The sequence below is a fragment of the Dipodomys ordii genome, unplaced genomic scaffold (genome assembly GCF_000151885.1).
Source record: "Dipodomys ordii isolate 6190 unplaced genomic scaffold, Dord_2.0 Scaffold24, whole genome shotgun sequence".
Classification (NCBI taxonomy): Eukaryota; Metazoa; Chordata; class Mammalia; order Rodentia; family Heteromyidae; genus Dipodomys; species Dipodomys ordii.
Window position 1 is genome coordinate 10021634 of NW_012267240.1, and position 19120 is coordinate 10040753.

At 40.9% G+C, this 19120-nt stretch overlaps 1 protein-coding gene across 1 annotated transcript in view; it reads right to left on the reverse strand.

Moving 5' to 3' along the window:
- Positions 1-19120, reverse strand: part of Armc3 (armadillo repeat containing 3) — a 61500-nt gene that overhangs the window by 17957 nt on the left and 24423 nt on the right. The window contains exons 7-9 of the mRNA XM_013014637.1: positions 15235-15387; positions 15004-15109; positions 52-301 (exon numbers count right to left, since the gene is read on the reverse strand). Of these exons, the coding sequence (XP_012870091.1) occupies positions 52-301; positions 15004-15109; positions 15235-15387 (509 nt within the window). The remainder of the gene's footprint in view (positions 1-51; positions 302-15003; positions 15110-15234; positions 15388-19120) is intronic.

Sequence of the window (19120 nt, forward strand, 5' to 3'; positions counted from 1 at the left end):
TGCCACGAAGCAAACTCTGCTTCCATCACCTAATTTCTTGCCAGCTCTCACCATGATCCGCGCCTCTGCGTCGCAGGCGATGGCAGCCACGGTGAACGCGGCTTTGCTCTGCACCTGCGTGTTGGTGGAGCTCAGCGGGCCCACCACGGCCTGCATGATCGCGTGGCCCTGGATCACCCCGCGCAGGGGCTCTTGCATTGCCAGGTTTGTTAAGACCGTGGCTGCGTTGGCGATGGCGCCGTCTCGTTTGCACGTCAGGATGTTTATTAACGGATCGATAGCGTCGGCTTCTGCAGTAGCACTGAGGAAAATGAACGTCATTGATTTGTCTCCGTGCAAAAGATCAACTGAAGACAGAACCTTCCCCCCCCCCGCCCCGCCCCAGCCCTTGGTGGTCCATCCACCCTTCCCATGGCATCTCACTTTTTCTTGCTTTGCGGAGAGGGGCCTTCACTGGCCTTTGCTCCCTGCAACTGAGTTCAGACTACGAAGGAGCACAAACGCACCTTGAGTGATGCATTAATTTGTCTACAGGATGAAGCCGGAACTGGGTGCTAGTTCTGGGGGAGGGGTGGGGTGGATTTCAGGTGCTGAAATTAATGAATTCAGTTAATCTTTTTTTTTCTAATAGTTTCAGGTTCTAGAGAAATATTTGACTGCTGCACTCAAGAGGCTTTAACTTTTAAAATTTAACTTTTAAAATTCATTGAGGCATATAAAAGTAGGGAAATTTTAATCAAAGAAAATCTATTATACTATTATTGTTAGGGAAAAACCAAACCTTAAAAAGGAATAAGGGAGCCAGGAGAAATCCGTGTGTTCAGGACAGGGAAAGTATTGAGTATGTAAATTTTGCTTTTACAAACTAAACATCAGAGACAAGATTGATAATTTTGGTAATGCACCTATTCAATCAACTTTTCACTTTCTCATTATAAAGAATACTGTTATCCATTATCTTAACATGGTTTTCATGGTTAGAATACCTAAATCTCATTTTCAAAACAAGGCATGTTTCTGATGGTCCTTATTTTTTACTCATTCATAAAGCTTACAAAATAGTTTTAAAAATGTATTTGAATGTGTGAGGATAACTTAATTAGGTTCTTCAATATCTAGTGTTACTTTAAATAGATGTTCAAACAGCAAGAAAAGCTTAAACAAGATCTACCTGGTTTCCTCTAGGAAGATGCCAAATTATGTACCAAAAGTCCACTTGCATTGTGTTAGCAGTTGTAATCAGGACAATGAAATAACAGATTGCAATCACACAAATGTCTCTTTAAGTTCGTTTTTGACACATTTTCTTTTCATTTAGTATCATCAATAACCACCCAAATGGAAGGGGCCAAGTAAGGCTATTTGATTGCCTCGCCCCTGTCTCCTGAAGCACTTCAGCACTGTCACTTAAGTTTATGACTGTGAAGGAGGACTGGAAGTCAGGACAATTGTCCATCTGGGTAGCCTGGGTGAAGAGAGTTTGGGATCGTGGGCAAACCAGCCCAGAAGGAAACAGAGTAAGAGGGACTGGACAGGGATGACATAAGTGGTGGCAGCTGTGGATGAGGAGCTGGACAGTGTTAAGCCAGGGTTGGGGCCGGCCCCTGGGTTAAGTAAATCACTCAAGCATTGAATGCATCTTACTGACTACCAAGGCAAAGGCAATGTCCAAGTTCCATTCTTAACTCTTTCTCCAGTACTTGGTATTCCATTAATCCTTCTCCTGTATATCCTTTTTGTTTTTTTTTTTGGGCAGATGTTAGAAGGCCCTGAATCCCATTATAAAAGCCAAGAGCTAGCATTTAATGTCCTTTCTTAGGGACAAACATTCAAGAGATAATTTTATGACTAATTCTCTTTCCTGATTAATGTGCTTATTTGGCTTTATAAGAAAGAAAAAATAGAGGTTCTGTTCTGTTTATTAGAAATGTCTCATATTTTTGCTTACATAGTTTTTTTAAACAATTGAAACACTGAATTTTTATAAACAGGATAAAAAGCCTGAAAGATTTTTCTTTTCAGCTTGGGTTGAACCTGCTAGGTTCATGCTTTACTGCTAAATCATATCCATAGTCCCTGGAATTTTAAGCTCTGTATATATTCTAATTGCTATATACTTAATGTCTTTTGAAAAAAAAATTCCCTTGAGTTACTTTTCAGGCACCTAATCCAATCAGTCCATCAAATCAAGTGCTCTCTCTTTATATATATAGTATCATCATGTATTGGCTAATATGCATGATTCCTTTGAGAAGTAGTGTTTTTTTTAACATCTTGGAGGGTTAGTAAAGAACATACAATGGAGAGATTTCAATTGCATGTATGATAAAAGCCAGAAGTACTTAAATACATACCAACAAATTCTTAAGGGCTCTATTGAAAATGAAGTAACTAAGAAACTGGGTAGAGACACAGGAACCTTCATGAGGTGTGTCTGAGCCCTTAGTCTTTCTGCTCTGACTTCGTTTTCTTTCATGAAGGCATATTTTGCACCAGTCCATATATCTTTCCCCTCTGCTTTTTATGGAGAGACTCAAAGGGAAGTACATAAAATTCTAGCTGTTTAAAAAGCTAAGGATTCTAGTCCCACAGTGGAAGATGGCTTTTACTACGCTGAACATAAAAACCGGTGCAGAAAGACAAAGCATGCACGCACAGCTGGGTGAAAAAGCCTGCATTCTACGAACGCATCTCATTTGCTATGTGCAGCTCTCTGCTTAAGTCTAAGAGGAATAATGAAATTAATTCTGGTGGGAAATCTATTCTTATCTGAAAAGAAATGAATTTCATTTATAGAAATGGAGTGCAGGATTTGTATTTAAAAAAAACTGCATTCATTTTCTTTCAAACCCAAGACATTGTTTTATTTTTTACTGACGTTAAGAACACATGCTGAGAGCTGTCATATTTTTCTAAAAAATTCTGGTTGCCTAACTAGTATGACCTTATCCAAATGAATGGAACAGAAGACAAAAAACTGCTTTGTTACAAAATCCAGAATTATGGGACCATATTGTCATCATAAAAATTAAAAAATATTTTCTGATATTTGCTATCACTAGCCCCCATACAGTTGGGAGTTTAATTGAGGAAAAGTTTAAACTGAAAAAAAAAAGCCCAAAGTAAAACACACACACACACACACACACACACACACACACACACACACACACACAGGGATGTCTGCAAACATCTGTTTCTTTCATGTGATGTGTATAAACAAAGGTGATGTCTGACATGTCACATGCATTCAAGCTATTCCAAGTCCCGATTACTTTCCTCCTCCTCCTTTGTTTCTCAAATCTCTCTCCTGTCTCTAGCATCCTCCAAAGTCCAAGTCAACATGTTCTCTTGTGGATTGACATAAATATAGGTGATCCCTGACCTGCAATTTGAGTTCAGATTCCCTCTTCCCCCCTAGCTTGGCAATACACATTTAATTAAAAGCCCTACTTGAATATTTGAATTTGGATTTTCTACCAGGCTAGTAATATGCTATGTGTAGGCACAAATGCCCACTATCAGAGAAAGGTAATGATTTTAAAAGGATCTTACACAGAAGCAGGTTTAATACAAGACTCTTTGATCTGTCATGGAACTCCCCAACGCCCACATTGAGAGAACATTCTCAGGATAGGTATTATGGAGACATCTGATGATACAATTAGTGTCTATTGGTGGCTTGCTGTTGCACACTGGTGTCTGGATGGATGTCCCCTTTGCTCAATCCCTCCCTTGTCCATCTTGCCCACCCTCCAGTAGTGATTCACCTCAGCCACCCCTTCCTCTGTAACATGGCTCCTGACCATCAATGCCAGGGTCACCCAGTCCCTCTCGTGCTGTGTCCACCCCTGATACTTGCTCCTTAGAAGCAACATGGACGTCTTCCTTAAGCTCCAGTTCTATGAAGATGAGTGAGAAGAGTTTTGCATGTGCTGAGGAGTGAGGAGGGAGAGAATTTCACTCAATTTTCATCTGGGAAAAAGGTTAGTATACAACCAAGTTGAGATCTTTCATCACAAAAGGCCTCTGCTCTTCACATTGGTTCATTTTCCCCACCCCTACCCTCAAGGCTCCTCCAATGAAACGGAGCTAACCATTAGATGGGAATTCAAGAAATGTAATTTGGCACAGAACTCTATGATAGAAGCCCAGCCACTTTTGGTTCAGGAGGGACATTTCTGATTTGTCTGTAGGAAGCTATTGACTCTGAAGGTATGGTTGGCTGACAGCATTTGGTTCCTCTTGGAATTGGATCTTTTCGGTGGTGTGAGGTTCCTATGGAACTCCTCTGTCGAAGCTGGTTATAGGAATCCAGGGTGACCTTGGGAAGTTTGGAAATCTGTTTAGCAGAGCCCACATACAGGGTAATGTGTGGGACCCGATGGAACAGATGGTGATTTTGGCAATAAGAACCTTGTTTGTTAACAAGTGATTACAACCATTCGCACCAGCATGACTTTTCATATGTCTCCCTGAGTCCTGTCATATCAAGGAAGACATATTGGTGGCAGACACGCTGTGAGTGGGTCAGGGACGGCACATGTACAGCCTGGACCGAGAGTTGAGGGTGGCAGGGCTAAGCTGTCCCGGCTGATAGGCAGTCTGCCCAGGCGATGGTGGACGCTGGCCATTCTGATGAGCCGGTTATCAAGTTATCTCCTGATTATCACAACCAGGCTGAGGATGCTGGGAACGGGACTCCTGACTTGTTCCAGCCAGTATTTCAACAAAGGTAATGATCCAAGAAGCAAGTATGTGCATTTAATTGATGAATTTCAGATTCCCAAATAGTGGGCCAATTCTCCACCCCCCCCCCAGCCCCCAATCCCTCCACCCTGTACCTGCAGGCCCACAGCTAGAAAATGCTGGAATATTCACACCCAAACTCTGAATAGATTCTAGGACTGATAAAAACAAACAAACAAAACCACTAGCCAAGAGAATTTTCTCCCCTTAACTAGTATGAAGGGAGTTTTCATGACACAGGGAGAGAATTTTAGTAGATTGCAGGCAAACGCTTACAATGAAGGGGTTTAAAGTAAGCATTACAGAAAAAAAGCTAGCCATAGATACAATTGTGTTTTGCAGCCAAGAGCAAAATAAGCAAACTGAAAACACAAATACTAAGAAATATGTGAAGCCAAATTGTTTCTATCATGCTTGGTGGTTCTCAGTAGGTATGATTTCTCTAGTGTTCTCTGGTGTTAAAGCTGTCCTGACATCATTGTTTCTCACAAAGAACTACATAATTTCAGAATCGGGTGTGTGCTAACCCACGAACAGTGTGTGTGTGTGGTATGTGTGGTGTGTGTGTGTGTGTGTGTGTGTGTGTGTGTGTGTGTGTATTACTGATTTGGAGGCTGTCAGTCAAATTCTGGGGGACATCAAATGCAATTTTCTCCCATGTTGTGATGCTCAGCCTTCATTGACCTATCTATTCACAGTGTTCCACTTCCCTAAAGCCTGAACTTGAATCTAGAACACCCAACAGTAATTAACTACCTGCCATCCAGAAAGAACAGCTCTCTTCATTTGGCATGGCTACCTTCTCCCTCATAAAACATAGGCACAGCTCTGGTTCAAGGTGTTAGGATATTTCTATCAACAGTTTTTCTTTGTTTGTTGGTTGTAGAGCTTGAACTCAGGGCCTGGGTGCGGTCCCTGAGCTTTGTGGCTCAAGGCTAGCACTCTACCACTCTGAGCCACAGCCCTACTTCTGGTTTTCTAGTATTAAATAGAGATAAGAGTCTCATGGCTCTTCCTGCCCAGGCTGGCTTTGAACCATGATCCTCAGGTCTCAGCCTCCTGAGTAGCTAGGATTACAGGCACGAGCCATCAGTGCCTGGCCTGGAAGTACCTTGTGCAACTGCTGTGTCACACGGTCTCGCTGGCTCCAGTGTAAGCATGCAGACAGACAGCAGCTTCCTGGAACCTTGTCCCCTTCCCTGCTGTGTCCTATAGACAGCTAGGGCAGAACCTGGCACCAAAAGCAGCCCTCAAATGTGTTGAAATGATTGGAGGAGAACCCCAAGTTCATAGGTGAATTTTGTGACAAAAATGAGAAAAGTCTGTGGAGCGCCAGTGGCTCATGCCTGTAAGCTTAGCTACACAGGAGGCTGAGATCTGAGGATCACAGTTCAAAGCCGGACCAGGTAGGAAAGTCTGTGACACTCTTGTCTCCAATTAATCACCAGAAAACCAAAAGTGGAGCTGTGGCTCAAAGTAGTAGAGCACTAGCCTTGAGCAAAAAGAGCTCAGGGACAGCTCCCAGGGCCCTGAGATCAAGCCCCACGACATATATATATATATATATATATATATATATATATATATATATATATAATAGAAAGTCATTTCATAGGATCCCCTCCACTCATTAGTAGGAGCTGAGCAAGCCTCTAACATCATGCAAGGGTAATAATGGAAATATATAAAATAGAGTGGACATTCTAGACTTCTTTCACTGTTTCGTAGCTGAGAAAATTTTCGACTAAACCTTGCTCATGATGCATCTCAACAAACATAGGATTAAAACCATGGTAGTCTGACTTTGAATCCCTTCCTCTCTCACACTCATCATTTCTTTTCTTTAGTTAGGTCTGGAACCAGGACTTGAACTTGGTACCTACTGCTTTTGCTCATTGGCTGGTGTTCCACCAACTAAGCCATGCTGTGACCCCTTATCATTTCTTTAGGCATGAAAAAGTGTGAGTTTTTTTTAAAGCAAATCCCCCCTCCCAATTCACAGAGAACCAGGAGAAGAAGAATGAGAGAAATACAGAGGGGAGCCAGGCTCTGGTGGCTCATGCCTATAATCCTAGCAATTTAAGAGTCTGAGATCTGAGATTATGGTTCAGAGCCAGTCTAGCCAGAAAACTCTGTGAGACTCTTCAATTTACCAGGCAAAAAGCCAGACGTGGAGCTGTGGTTCAAGTGCTAGAGCACTAGCCTTGAGTTGGAAAATGCTCAAGGACAAGCCCAGGCCCTGAGTTCAAGTCCCAGCACTGACTAAAAAGTAAAAGTGAAGGGAGGTCAAGGGAACACAAAAAAACGGAGGAGAGGAACTGAAGGAAGCACAGGATGTGCCAATGTGCAGCAACACAAGGGGTTCTAAAAGCAGAGGGAAAGTTCTGGAGGGGAAGGTTCTAGGCGGGGAAGGTTAGAGCAGTTTTGGGTCTGGGAAGTACTGAGTAGGAAGTACTGAGCAAGACCTGAGCTGAAGAGGAGGAATGCCCACCCCAGCAAGCAGCCTGGGGATGTGCAGGGCCGACTGCCCCAGTGGGTGGCCATCCTATTTCTGGGAACCTTGAGTCTGATACAGACTGTGTCTCAGTCTCCTTATGTGCAAAATGGATATGACAACCATCAGCCATGACCACCTCCCTGGAAAGACGGCTGTAGTATTTAAGAGGATATCATTGCTTGCCCCATAGGTCTCAACATTCTTGAAAATTCATGAACCACTAGGTGAGAGATTTTTATCTGGTCATGGGGAAAAATGTATTTCACAATTTACATGTACATAGAAGATTTTCATTCTTAGATTACTAGACACCAGCAGGGTGGAGCTAGAACATTTCCTCAAGGATGCTATCCAAATCTTTCCATTTACTAGGTAATTAATGAGTACTAAAGGTCATTCCTGACTGAAGACAAACCAGAGGAATGATCTGATATCAAATAGGTGAGAGTCAAAGCCAGGCACTGATGGTTCACTCCTATAATACTACCTGCTTAGGAGACTGAGATCTGAGGATTGGAGTTCAAAGCTAGCTTAGGCAGAAAGGTCCATGAGAATCGTATCTCCAATTAACCACCAATGGCTCAAGTGGTAGAGTTCCAGTTTTGTTTGAAAGAGCTCAGATATACCACACAGGCCCTTAGTTCAAGCTCTAGTCCAGCAGAAAAAAAAAGGAATAGAAAAGAAAAAAAAGAGGATGTATATATGAATCAGGCAATATAAAGATATCCAAGCTGTTTGATAATTTCCTCTGACAATCCTCTGATGGATATTAAACCTGAGAGTCCTGGCAACTTTAAAATGGTGTTATGCAAATATCAGCCCCTGTTCTGTAGGTAATAAAAGCAGCATGGATAATTTTCTAATTGAACGTTTTATGAGATTTACTAAGCCTCACAAAACCGGTAGCTAATCAAATTCAAACTGTTTGTCAAGGTCGGCTAGGCATCAGCAGACGCCAAATGGGGATGTGGAATTGAGTGGTTTTATTGCAAAATTCAGCTTTTCATTCTAACCTGTTTTTCAAATCCGGTATGATTTGTATCCAGTCTGATATAATCAATGCAATAACAATTCTGGGCGTGAATCTGGTCTGAGGAGCATGGATTGAAAAGTATCCAGTGAACAAACTTGAGCAGCCAGAATACAAGAGTCACTCAGAAGTTTGGCATGAAGACATTTATTACATTGCTAGGACTCTTTTTTTTTCATTCCTTCTTTCCTTTCTTCCACCCTCTCCCTCCCGACCTTCCTCCCTCACTTTCTTCTCTCTTCTCCCTCTCTCTCTCTCCCTCTCCCACACTGTCTCTCTTTGATTCTGTTTCTCTCTCTGTCTGTCTCTGTCTGTCTGTCTGTCTCTGTCTTTGTCTCTCTCTCTCACTCTCTCTCTCTCTCTCTCTCTGCTAGTCCTAGGGTTTGAATTCAGGGCCTAGGCACTGTCCTTGAGCTTTGTTGCTCCAGGCTAGTGCTCTACTACTTGAGCCACAGCACCACTTGTGGCTTTTTCTGAGTGGTTTATTGGAGGTAAGAGTCTGTCTCATGGACTTTTCTGTCCTAGTTGGCTTTGAACCACAAAATCTCCAGATCTCCGCCTCCTGAGTGGTTAGGATGACAGCTATGAGCCCGCCAGTGCACTTAAAGTGTGTAATAACGCTAATTTCTTTGATAGATCTTTAATAAGAAATTAACAGGGTTGAACTCATTCTTCATACCAAACCGAGCCTTCTAAAATGAGTCCAGCTAATATTGCAAGAGCCGCTCCTGGTCTGCATGCTGATGGCGAGGACCTAGACGTTTGCAACAACGTTCTATACAAAAGAATCGGAAGACAGGACGATCCCCTTCTGGAACACAGAAGAATGTGGAGCAAAATGTATGTCTCGAGCAGCTGCTAGTGCTGAGATTTCCTGGGAGTGTACGCTGCTCTTGTATGTTCTATTGATCCCATGTGGCGACCCAGCACGGTGACAAGTCGCCACTGGCTCAACCCAGGTGCCTTCGGCAAGGGGCGGCACTACCAAAGGGGACAACACATGCACACCTCGGTTACACGCCTGCTGTTTGCGGGCAGAACAGGCATCTCTTTTAAAGCATCACAAAGGAAAGGCTTCCCAGATCGCCATGGTTGGCTAATGTTGCTAAACTGTGATTTTAGGCTCACCGGAGCGTGGGTTTAGTTAAACGTGTGCTTTTCGTGAAAATGCACCGCTTTTTTTTTTTTGCCCCTCCCCCAAGGCCCCTTTCCTGAATGGCCACTAGGGGTCAGTATAAAGACGCGGTTCCCTTACTGTGGGCCAAGGGGAATGGCAACTCCGAAAATGGTTTATTTATTTTTTTTTCCTTATGAACAAAACAAAACAAAAGAAAGCGAAGGAAAAACAACCGTGACAAAGACAATAACAATACAGCTTTACACTGGGACCGAACTACACCTCAAGTTAAGTGAGTCTGCATCTTCCATTGATTATGTCTATGGCCAACGTTTCCTTAAATAAGTGATCTTGTGATTTAGAATACATATTCGAAGTACATCTGCATGCGTTGGCCAGCAAGGAGAATGTAGGTAGGACAGGGGGTTAGGGTTTATTTTTTCTTTTTTTTTTTAGGGTTTATTTTTTCAAAGGATGGAGAGAGCACACGTCTAATAATCTCCACTTGTAAATAGCACTGTCTTGTGCAAAGGGATGTTCTGGTAACTTTGAGATATTTTGTGGGTTCTCCTTGCCTTCAAAATGACCATCATTATGGTCACAACAAAGGGGAAATTCCAAAGATATTGTAATTAGTGTAAGACTTAAAAATTAAAATGTTGAAGCAAATAAATATACAAGAATATGACCTGCTTTCTCCCTTGCTTTATTTAGGGGAGTGAAAATGTACATAGTGATATAAGGCCAGCACTCTTCTACTTAAGCAAGGCCACTGTCACGCAACACAGTATTGGCTGTTCTATATTGGAGCACTAGATAAGGCAGTGACTTTTGAAATATGACATAAGATGGTGTATGTGCGATACAATTTTTTTCTCTATAAACACTATGGCTTTCTAAGGCATATTATTCCAAGATTAATCCTAGACATCAAAAAGCATTTAGTTGATTCTTCCTTTTTGTAATAATAAGGAGAACTTTAATATGATGGGTCATCCATATATGCTGAGGACACTCATACAATTAAAAGACATTCAGAGGTACCCCAGGCGCTGAAATGCACATAGAACTTTAGGGGTTCCTTTGCGGTGTACTCCTTACTCATCATTTCCTTTGTGTGGCCCCACCACAGGTCACACAATAGCAGGACTGTCCCTGGAGAAGAGTTCTTTGTCTCTGCTATTGTGGAGGCTTGGCAGTGGCCCAGCAATCGATCAATTACTTTTATTTTGAAGTAACCACTATGTATGCTACTGTGGAGAATGGTCTTAGGTCACTACTGTTGTGGGCAGTCAAGAAGAAATAAAATAAATAAGTAACTAATTAGAAAAACAACAAGAAAATGGAGCTAAAAGGTTCTTAAATATTGAGAAATTGCCCCATCTTGCATGGAGTGAGCATGAAGAACCAGGGTTAGGCCAAGTAACCCATGGCATTATGCAGAGAGTAGGTCTTGATTATGTATTTATGATAGCAAAACCATTGCATTTTTGAGTTATTTTATCTATAGGTTATTAATTTGATTGGAGTTACTACTCTTTATATTTTTATTTCATTGCATTACTTATTTGCTAAAATACATTTTATTTCCTTATCTCGTCAGTAGTTTACCAATGGCCAAATTGAGTTAGTATTGGTAAAGGAAAAGGAAACATATTGAATTCTTTTCATTCTGGGGATAACTTTAATTCTGGTCAGAACCAACAGATGGCAGTGAAGTTATAAATTAACCATTTCCAATAGTCTCATTCTGTGCAGGTCAGCCATCAACAATTCTTAGTATTTGCATAAAAATGTAAAAATTTTTGATATGGTTCATAAAACATGAAATTTGGCAGAAAATATTCTGTTTCAAAAACAAACAGCTTCTTGTCTCAAAAAACTATTCAGAGACTATGAATTTTCAAACTAAGTAGCAGTATACCCAGGAAAGGGTACCTGTCCCAATTAACTAACTGGATTTTCATATCTAAAATTTGCTATTGCTTCTTGTTTTCTATTGTTACCTCTTTTTGTAGCTGGAGCTGTTTTAGCCTCCTCATTTATCTCAATAACAATATTCTCTCCTTTCACCACAAGTGAATCTAAGCTGTTCTTGCTCTTTCCTCTGCTGCCTTCAAAAAGGTCTTTTATTCTTATTCATTGCTGTTTGTGTTTTTACCCACGTACCCTTATTCTGAGGATAAAGAATGGAAAGAATGAATAGAAGGCTCTTACAGGTGGGCCACTGTGTATCCCACTGTTGGCTTCTACTATCTAAATAAACAAAACAACACTGATGATTATTTTAAGTTAGGTGGCAGAGGGTTTAGGCTTTGCTTGAAGTAGACTTCCTATAAGCTTGCTTTCTCTCAGATGCCTGCCGTGGTTTCCATACCAACAGAAATGGTTGATTCCTTCAGGGGTGCTGGTGGTGGAGATGGGCAATAATAATAACCAATGTGGCAGGCGAGTTATGTAGTATATTACAAAATAAGGGCAGCGAGGACAATTGGAACCATGTGTGTGTGTGTGTGTGTGTGTGTGTGTGTGTGTGTGTGTGTGTGTGTGTGTTGCAATCTGAAACACTGTGGTCATGGTAGGACTCTTTGAGGGCAGTGAATATAAAAGACCTTAGACCTCAAGTACAAAATACTGCTGGCAGTTGAATGTAATTGCCAAACATTCTCAGCAGAACATTCTCTGTGGTCTATTTTGATTTTCATCTCATTTTCCTCCACAATATTAGCTTATTTGTAAGCAAAAAGAGTTGCTGAGTGTTAGTAATTGTGTGAACTACAATCTCCTATACTACAATATTCATACAACCCAGACACCTGGGACTTGCTCATATCCCATATCCAGAGCACACACTCGGGGGCGGGGTGGCCTGGGAGGAGCTAAAGGAAGGGATTGGACCAGAACTTTCCAAGGTAGGGAGTTACAAGCTCAGGCAACCACACCCACAAGAAATGGCAAAAGTTCACCACTGGCAGCCTGCCCACGGGGGCCCACAAAACTGATTGCAAGCCCCAAGGGACTGCTCCCCACAAAATGTACTCAGTGAGTGAAGGAGAAGTGGCCCCAAGTTTCCTAGGGGGCTGAAAACATCACTACATGTGGAGTGACAGCCACAGTCCTCCTCTGCAGAGATTAACAGCAGGATGTATGGTCAACCAGAGGACTGGGGGAGGGCGGGGGAAGGATTTTGAAAGATTTTCGTTCAGATTCATTACCAATCATTAATCATTGAAGGAGATCAAATCTCAGGAGAGAGGCTGGAATCTCTGGAGCACTGAGTCAAGGCTCACAGATTGTTAAGACAAGCTGGGGAGAACCCATTTTCCATTAGATAAACAGGTTATAGGCTTTGCTGTGATTTTTCTGTGTTGTTTTGCTTTAGGAATGAATGCAATAAGGCTGGCAGGAAGATAGACAATGCGGCTCTGCTGGGTTCAGGTTAGAGAATCTTTTCAACCTTGCTTTTCAGCATTTGGTGTGCACATAGCACCTAGAACGCCACCAATTTCTTTCTGGTCTCAAAAACAAAAGCAAAATAGAAGAGCTGGAGGCCTATATCAAGTGGTAGTAAGCTCAAGACCCTGTGTTCAACCCTTCTCCCCTTCAACAGGAACCAAGTATCCTTTACTTAATATTTTAATTTTAAATATTTTTAGCTCTAAAAGTTGAAAGTCAAAACTATATAGATCTCAAGGACATGGAGAAAGAACCTCTTACTGAATACAAATGAGATAAAAAGAAAAGATTTAAGAAGAATGCATACTATAAAGTCAATAAGAGGTTTGAAAACCTGCTATTAAAATTTTACAATAAAGGTAAATGATAAAAAGTAAAGTGGGTTGGGGGGGGAGATCTAGTCCTAATTCTATGTTGATTCAATGCAGATTACTGTAAACTTGTTAATTCAATTGAAACAGAAAAATCTGAAGGCAGCCCCTTTAGAAATGATTTACCATTTTCTAATAGTCTCATTTTTATACAAAACTGTGAAGTGAGGGTAGCCAGACAACACACATCAAATCAAGACAACTATAGACTCTGATAGTCTAGGAAGTATTTTAGATGATGTGGTAATCTAAATGCATTAGAAACAGAAGTTCTTTTGTTAAGAGTTCCCCCCCCCCCCCCCGTGGTATGACTTTGCTGAGGGGAAAAAAAAATCACTGCAAATGCTATTTTAAAATTGCTACTTCCTCTGTCTCCATATTCTAGAAGTTGTGTGCTTTTCTTAATTTAGGAAATTAATGCATCAAAGATTGTAGCTGATGCAGGAACACAGTTTTGTTTTAATACTTCAGCATCTCTGCTATGTTTTCATTAGGCATTGTTAGATTTTTAGTCATTCCGCTGAGGTCTCATAAAATATTTGTGTGGGAGTAGAGAGAGGGAAAGAAAGGTTGAGAACAGATTAAGTATGTGAAGGGGAGAAGAGGAGGGTTCAAATTAGAAAAGGGTAGTTTAGCCACAGTGACTCAAAACAACAAGAAATAAGTTAACTCACATACCAAGTGAGATGTGGGAAAGGCATGGAATGATTATAGTCAAAACTTGACTTCAAGAATTTCTTGTTTTGTAAAACAACCTATATTCCGTTGGAGGACAGAACACGGTTGCTGTCTGACAGACATAGAACTGTCATCCTCCTATCTCTGTGTCCTGAGGAGTGATAGGCATGTGTCATTGTAGGGTCCACTTTAGCTATTTAATAGATGAATGCACCCCAAAAAGTTAGGTACATTTGCAAAGTGTTGGCTTCATTTGTTGGAAGACTGTTTGAATGATTTATTTTAAGTAGCTGTACAAGGGGGTTTCAAGTCAGATTATGAGTTCAATACATCCTGATATCAGCCCTTCCCCAAGATTTTTTTTTAAGTAGGCTTGATTCACATGAGGAAGGAAGTGGTTATAACCATGAAAGTCGGGTATGTGCCCAGCTTTTTTCTCCATGATCTTTGCCCAGTTCTTTTAGCTGAATCTTTTTTTAAAGTTTCGATATTTTTCCAATGTTTACTTGTTTCAAAATGGATCATTTCATTTCTTTCTAGATTTGTGAAATGTTTCTATAATGTCTCTAATAATATTTCCAGCATGATCCACTTTTCCCTGTGCTAGCAACTCCTATAAAAAATTAGCCTGAGCCAGGTACACTGGTGGCTCTCACGCCTGTAATAAATCCTGGCTACTTGGGAGGCTGAGATCTGAGGATTGAGGTTTGAAGTCAACACAGGCAGCAAAGTCAGGGAGACTCTTATCTCCAATTAATCACACAAAGAGCTGGAAGTAGTGCTCTGGCTCAAGTGATAGAGTGCTATCCTTGAGCAAAAGGAGCTGAGGACAGTAGCTAGGGCCAGAGTTCAAGCCTCAGCACCCTGGGGGGAAGGTAGCCTGAATCACATGGCTTAACTATTTCCTCAACAAACTGAGAAACAGTGACAGATTTTGTAATATCGTCAGGAAACCTAGTGGTTCTAACCTCATAAGAGATCCTAAAAATAAACCAAGAGAGTTTCCTATTTTTTTTTCCATAGTCCATCCTAAAAGCCAAAATAACCCAGTCAGTGGGAGTCTGTTGGCCTGTGCACGTCCCAGAACAGGCTAGACTGCACTTACTTGGCATTGGCAGGATGATTAGTCGTCAAGTTTGCCAGGGCCAGGGCTGCCGCCTCCCTCACTTCGTCATTGTCACTCTTCAGCAACTGAACTAATTGTGGAATCCCTACAGACAAAAGGAAAAAAAAGATGAAGGTGAAGATGCCTGGGCACTCTGGAAAACGGCCAGTCCTTCACCCCCTTACCCTCACCCATATGTAATTCTCAAAACCTCCTTGGTAGTTTGCGTACCCTGAGTACTGAAAAAGTCCTTGCTGCTGGAATTCTCGCTCATGGCTGAAATGGCTTGAGAGGCAGCGATTTTAGTTCCATCACTTTCCGAGCCAAGAAGGGTTACCAGGCTCTTCTCAACTTCTTGTTCATGAAAAAGTTTTCTATTTTCAGCTTTCATAAACCAAAAAGGGAAAACAAACAAACAAACAAACAAAAAACAACAACTTCAGAATCTGGCTGTAAAAACGGCATTACAAATTCTTCCTGACCCATCCAAAGTATGACAGGAATACAGGCTATCCGGTTAGTGCTGAAGTATGAACTAAACAGCAGGCGTAGTATGTAACCTTTAGAAGACAGAGATAATACAAAATGAGTCATAGATGTTGCAATTCTCTTCTCCCCTTATGGGAGGTTATTTTGATACTATGTGGAAGAAAATTCCATATTAAAGAAGAGGCAAATTTTTAGATTTCTTCTGCAAGAAACACCATTTAACACTAGACATATGCAGACCCAATGCAATGTGTCCACATAGGGTCTCCACTCACAAAAAAACTAAAACCTGTTGACTTGATGGTAAAGGTGAATACAAAACCAGGCGTTGAGCCTACTGTGGCCCAGCTTCAGGACTTCAACAATTGGAGAGGATCTGGGAGAAGAAAGTAGGAATGGATTATGGAGTTACATCTATCCATCTATCTACTATCTATCTACTATCATCTATCTGTCTATCTGACTATCTATCTTACAATCATAACAAAAATGTTGACAATCACAAGAAATTGCCATAATTGATCTATTAAAAAACTAAATTAGGATTCTGTTTATATCATGATATTCACGAAATTCTATCACTAAAACTACCTTGTAAGACACTACATTTGAAACTACAGTTTTGTTTTTTTGTTTTTGTTTTTGCTGGTCATGGAGCCTGGCTCTGTCCCTCAGCTCTTCAGCTCAAGGCTAGTGTTCTACCACTTGAGCCACAGCACCACTTCTGACTTTCTCTGCTTATGTGGTACTGAGGAATCAAACCCAGGGCCCCATGCATGTAAGGCAAGCACTCTACCACTGAGCCACCTTCCCAGCCCCTACAGTGGGTTTGTTTTTGTTGTTGTTGATTGGTTGTGTTTCTGTGATGCCAAGGATCAAATCCAGGGCTAGGCAAACACTCGTCTACCACTGAGCTCCACCCCTAGCTTGAAAGCAAACATTTCAAATGTTCTGTCTCCTTAGCATTTTTTTCTCCTCTTGATTTAGTTGTTTTTAAATGACAATCTCATTGCTACACTAAAGTAAATGTTTAAATTAGAGCACCAAAACCTATTTTTTGTCTGAACTCTAAATTTTAAAAACTTGTGTCCTAGTTAATTTGAAATATTTCTAACTTTTATGTTTGTAAATAATTTTATACCAAATTTAGTTTTAGCATCAAAAAAGGTACCACATACCATAGTGAGAAATAACAGCATTATACATTGGTTATTTTCAGATCCTTCAAAATACTGTCAGATCTGATTCTCCACTAACTGCCTTTGTAAATTTTATAACTTAACCTTGATAAAATCAATTTTCATGGTTAAAATAGCATTGCAGCAGGGTGGGTATTCTGAGGATGGTGATCATAATTTAGATTACAACTTCAACTGTGGAGCCAAGTGATTGCTTATTCATGTTTTAACCAAGTTAATTTCTTCCAGAAATATTTTTAAAGAAACTAACAGCAACTAAGTTGCTATTTTAAATGTCACAAGACCCATTGCAACAATGAGATGTCATTATGTCGAAAAACGAACTTTACAACTTTGGGGGGGAGGGGGAGCGGGGAAGATTGGGTGGGGGGGCAGAGGGAGGATGGGAAGGGATGGGAAGGGGAAACAAAGGAGGAGGCTACAATGCTTGATAAGAAATGTACTCATTATCTTGCCCATGTAATTGTAACCCCTCTGTACAATCTTTTCACAATAAAAAAATTTCAAAAAAAAAAATCAACCATACAGTAAAAAAAAACAAAGTCACAAGAATTCTTGTGGCCCAGCAAAGTGTCTTTCTCCTATAAGCCAGTCTATTCTGAGATCTGAGGATCAAGGATCAAGAAACTCTTTATTTCTAGTGAACCATCAAAAAGCCAGACATAGAGGTATGGCTCAAGTGGTTAGAGCCTCAGCCTTAAGTGGTAAAGCTAGACAAAAGCTCAAGGACCTGAGTTTAAGCCATAGTACTGGCCTGAAAAAAAATTCTCTTTAATAATTCTCCAAAATCCATTCATTTTTGTCTGTGGAACTTAAACTTGGGGCCTAGGTGCTGTCCCTGAGCTTTTGTGCTAGCACTCTATGACTTTGAGTCACAGCTCCACTTCTGGTGTGTGTGTGTGTGTGTGTGTGTGTGTGTGTGTGTTTGGTGGTTGATTGGAGTCTTGTGGACTTTCTGGCCTGGGCTGGCTTCAAACTGTGATCCTCAGATCTCAGCCTTGTGAGTAGCTAGGATTACAGGTGTGAGCCATCAGCACCTGGCAAGCTCTTCCTTTTTACAGAGCAGTGTGTCAGTCAGATGATGCCAGATTTATAAATACTTGCTGGCCTTTGTTCATGGGTTACAGACATGTCCTCCCCAGGCTATAACCAACAATGGCTAAGCTCCTATCATTGCTGTTGATCTCCCTGTGACTTGTGAGCCCATCCTTCTAGTCCCTAGCATGGTGATAACTTCCAAATTAAAACTCATGCAGTTTAGAAGTGTATTTGACAATGATAAAGCTGCAGTTAATGCACAAATCTTTAGCATGTAGCTCCTAGGATGTCTTAAAGAAGATGTAATGAAGCTGTAATCCTTACTAGTTTTCACCAAAAAAATATTCACAAAATTTCCTAGAGCCTAAAAAATATTCAAGAGCCTTGATGCTTGCACAGAATATCTCAATAGCGCATGCTTAGGGTGGATTTTTGTTGTTGGGGTGGAGGGAAGCAGGAAATACGGGCCAAGAAGCAATAGTAATTAATTTGAAAAGACTGACATTGGAGTATGTAATTGTTGCAGTAACAGTATATGTGCAATTATTGGAAAGATTTTTTTAAAAAAATAAATAAATACTGTGGGCAATTAGTTTCTCAACCCTGCTGGGAGTGTTCTCAAAATCCAGCTGTGTTCACCAGCCTTCAAGAGTGCTGACTGCAGCGGGGCTATAACAGATTTAAGAGATGAATTAACATCTTAACCAAGTACTTTTTACACGGAGAAGTAAAGTATTTGTGCTTTAATTATGCAGATAATAAAGATGCTGTTGATTGAGGAATGGCCTTTAACAATAGCACTCACTCAGTCTCATGAAAGGGGGAAAAAAACTGTGAGGTTTTGCTGCTGTTAGGAGTAAATCCATGTGTAATCATGCTTTTCTTTGCCCATTTGCAGAGGTAGCTATTGTGCCACCTTTGCTCCTGCTGAGATGTTAATGCCAGTTCATAAACCACCCTGCAACGTGGTAATTAACACCTTCCTCCTACTGGTACCCTGTCAAAAACATCCTGATCCTGACTCTCCAGGCAGGGATGAGATGGGAGGCTGTTAAAATGTTCTTCCCTACAAACCAAACCTTAAAAAATGCACAAAAGTGTGTGTGGTGTGTGTATATATGTGTGTGTGTGTGTGTGTGTGTGTGTGAGAGAGAGAGAGAGAGAGAGAGAGAGAGAGAGAGAGAGAGCGAGCAGTGTTTTGGACATACAATGACAATGCCAACCTTCTTGCTCAACAAATTCTTCTGATAGAAAGTAAGAAGAATTTTGTAAATATTTGTCCTGACCTCCTTATGGGGTTTTCTAAACTTTGTGGGGAAAAAAAAATTGCTTGAAGTTTGTACTCATTTACTTCCAAAACAGAAAAAAAATTAAGTGATAACACTGTTAAT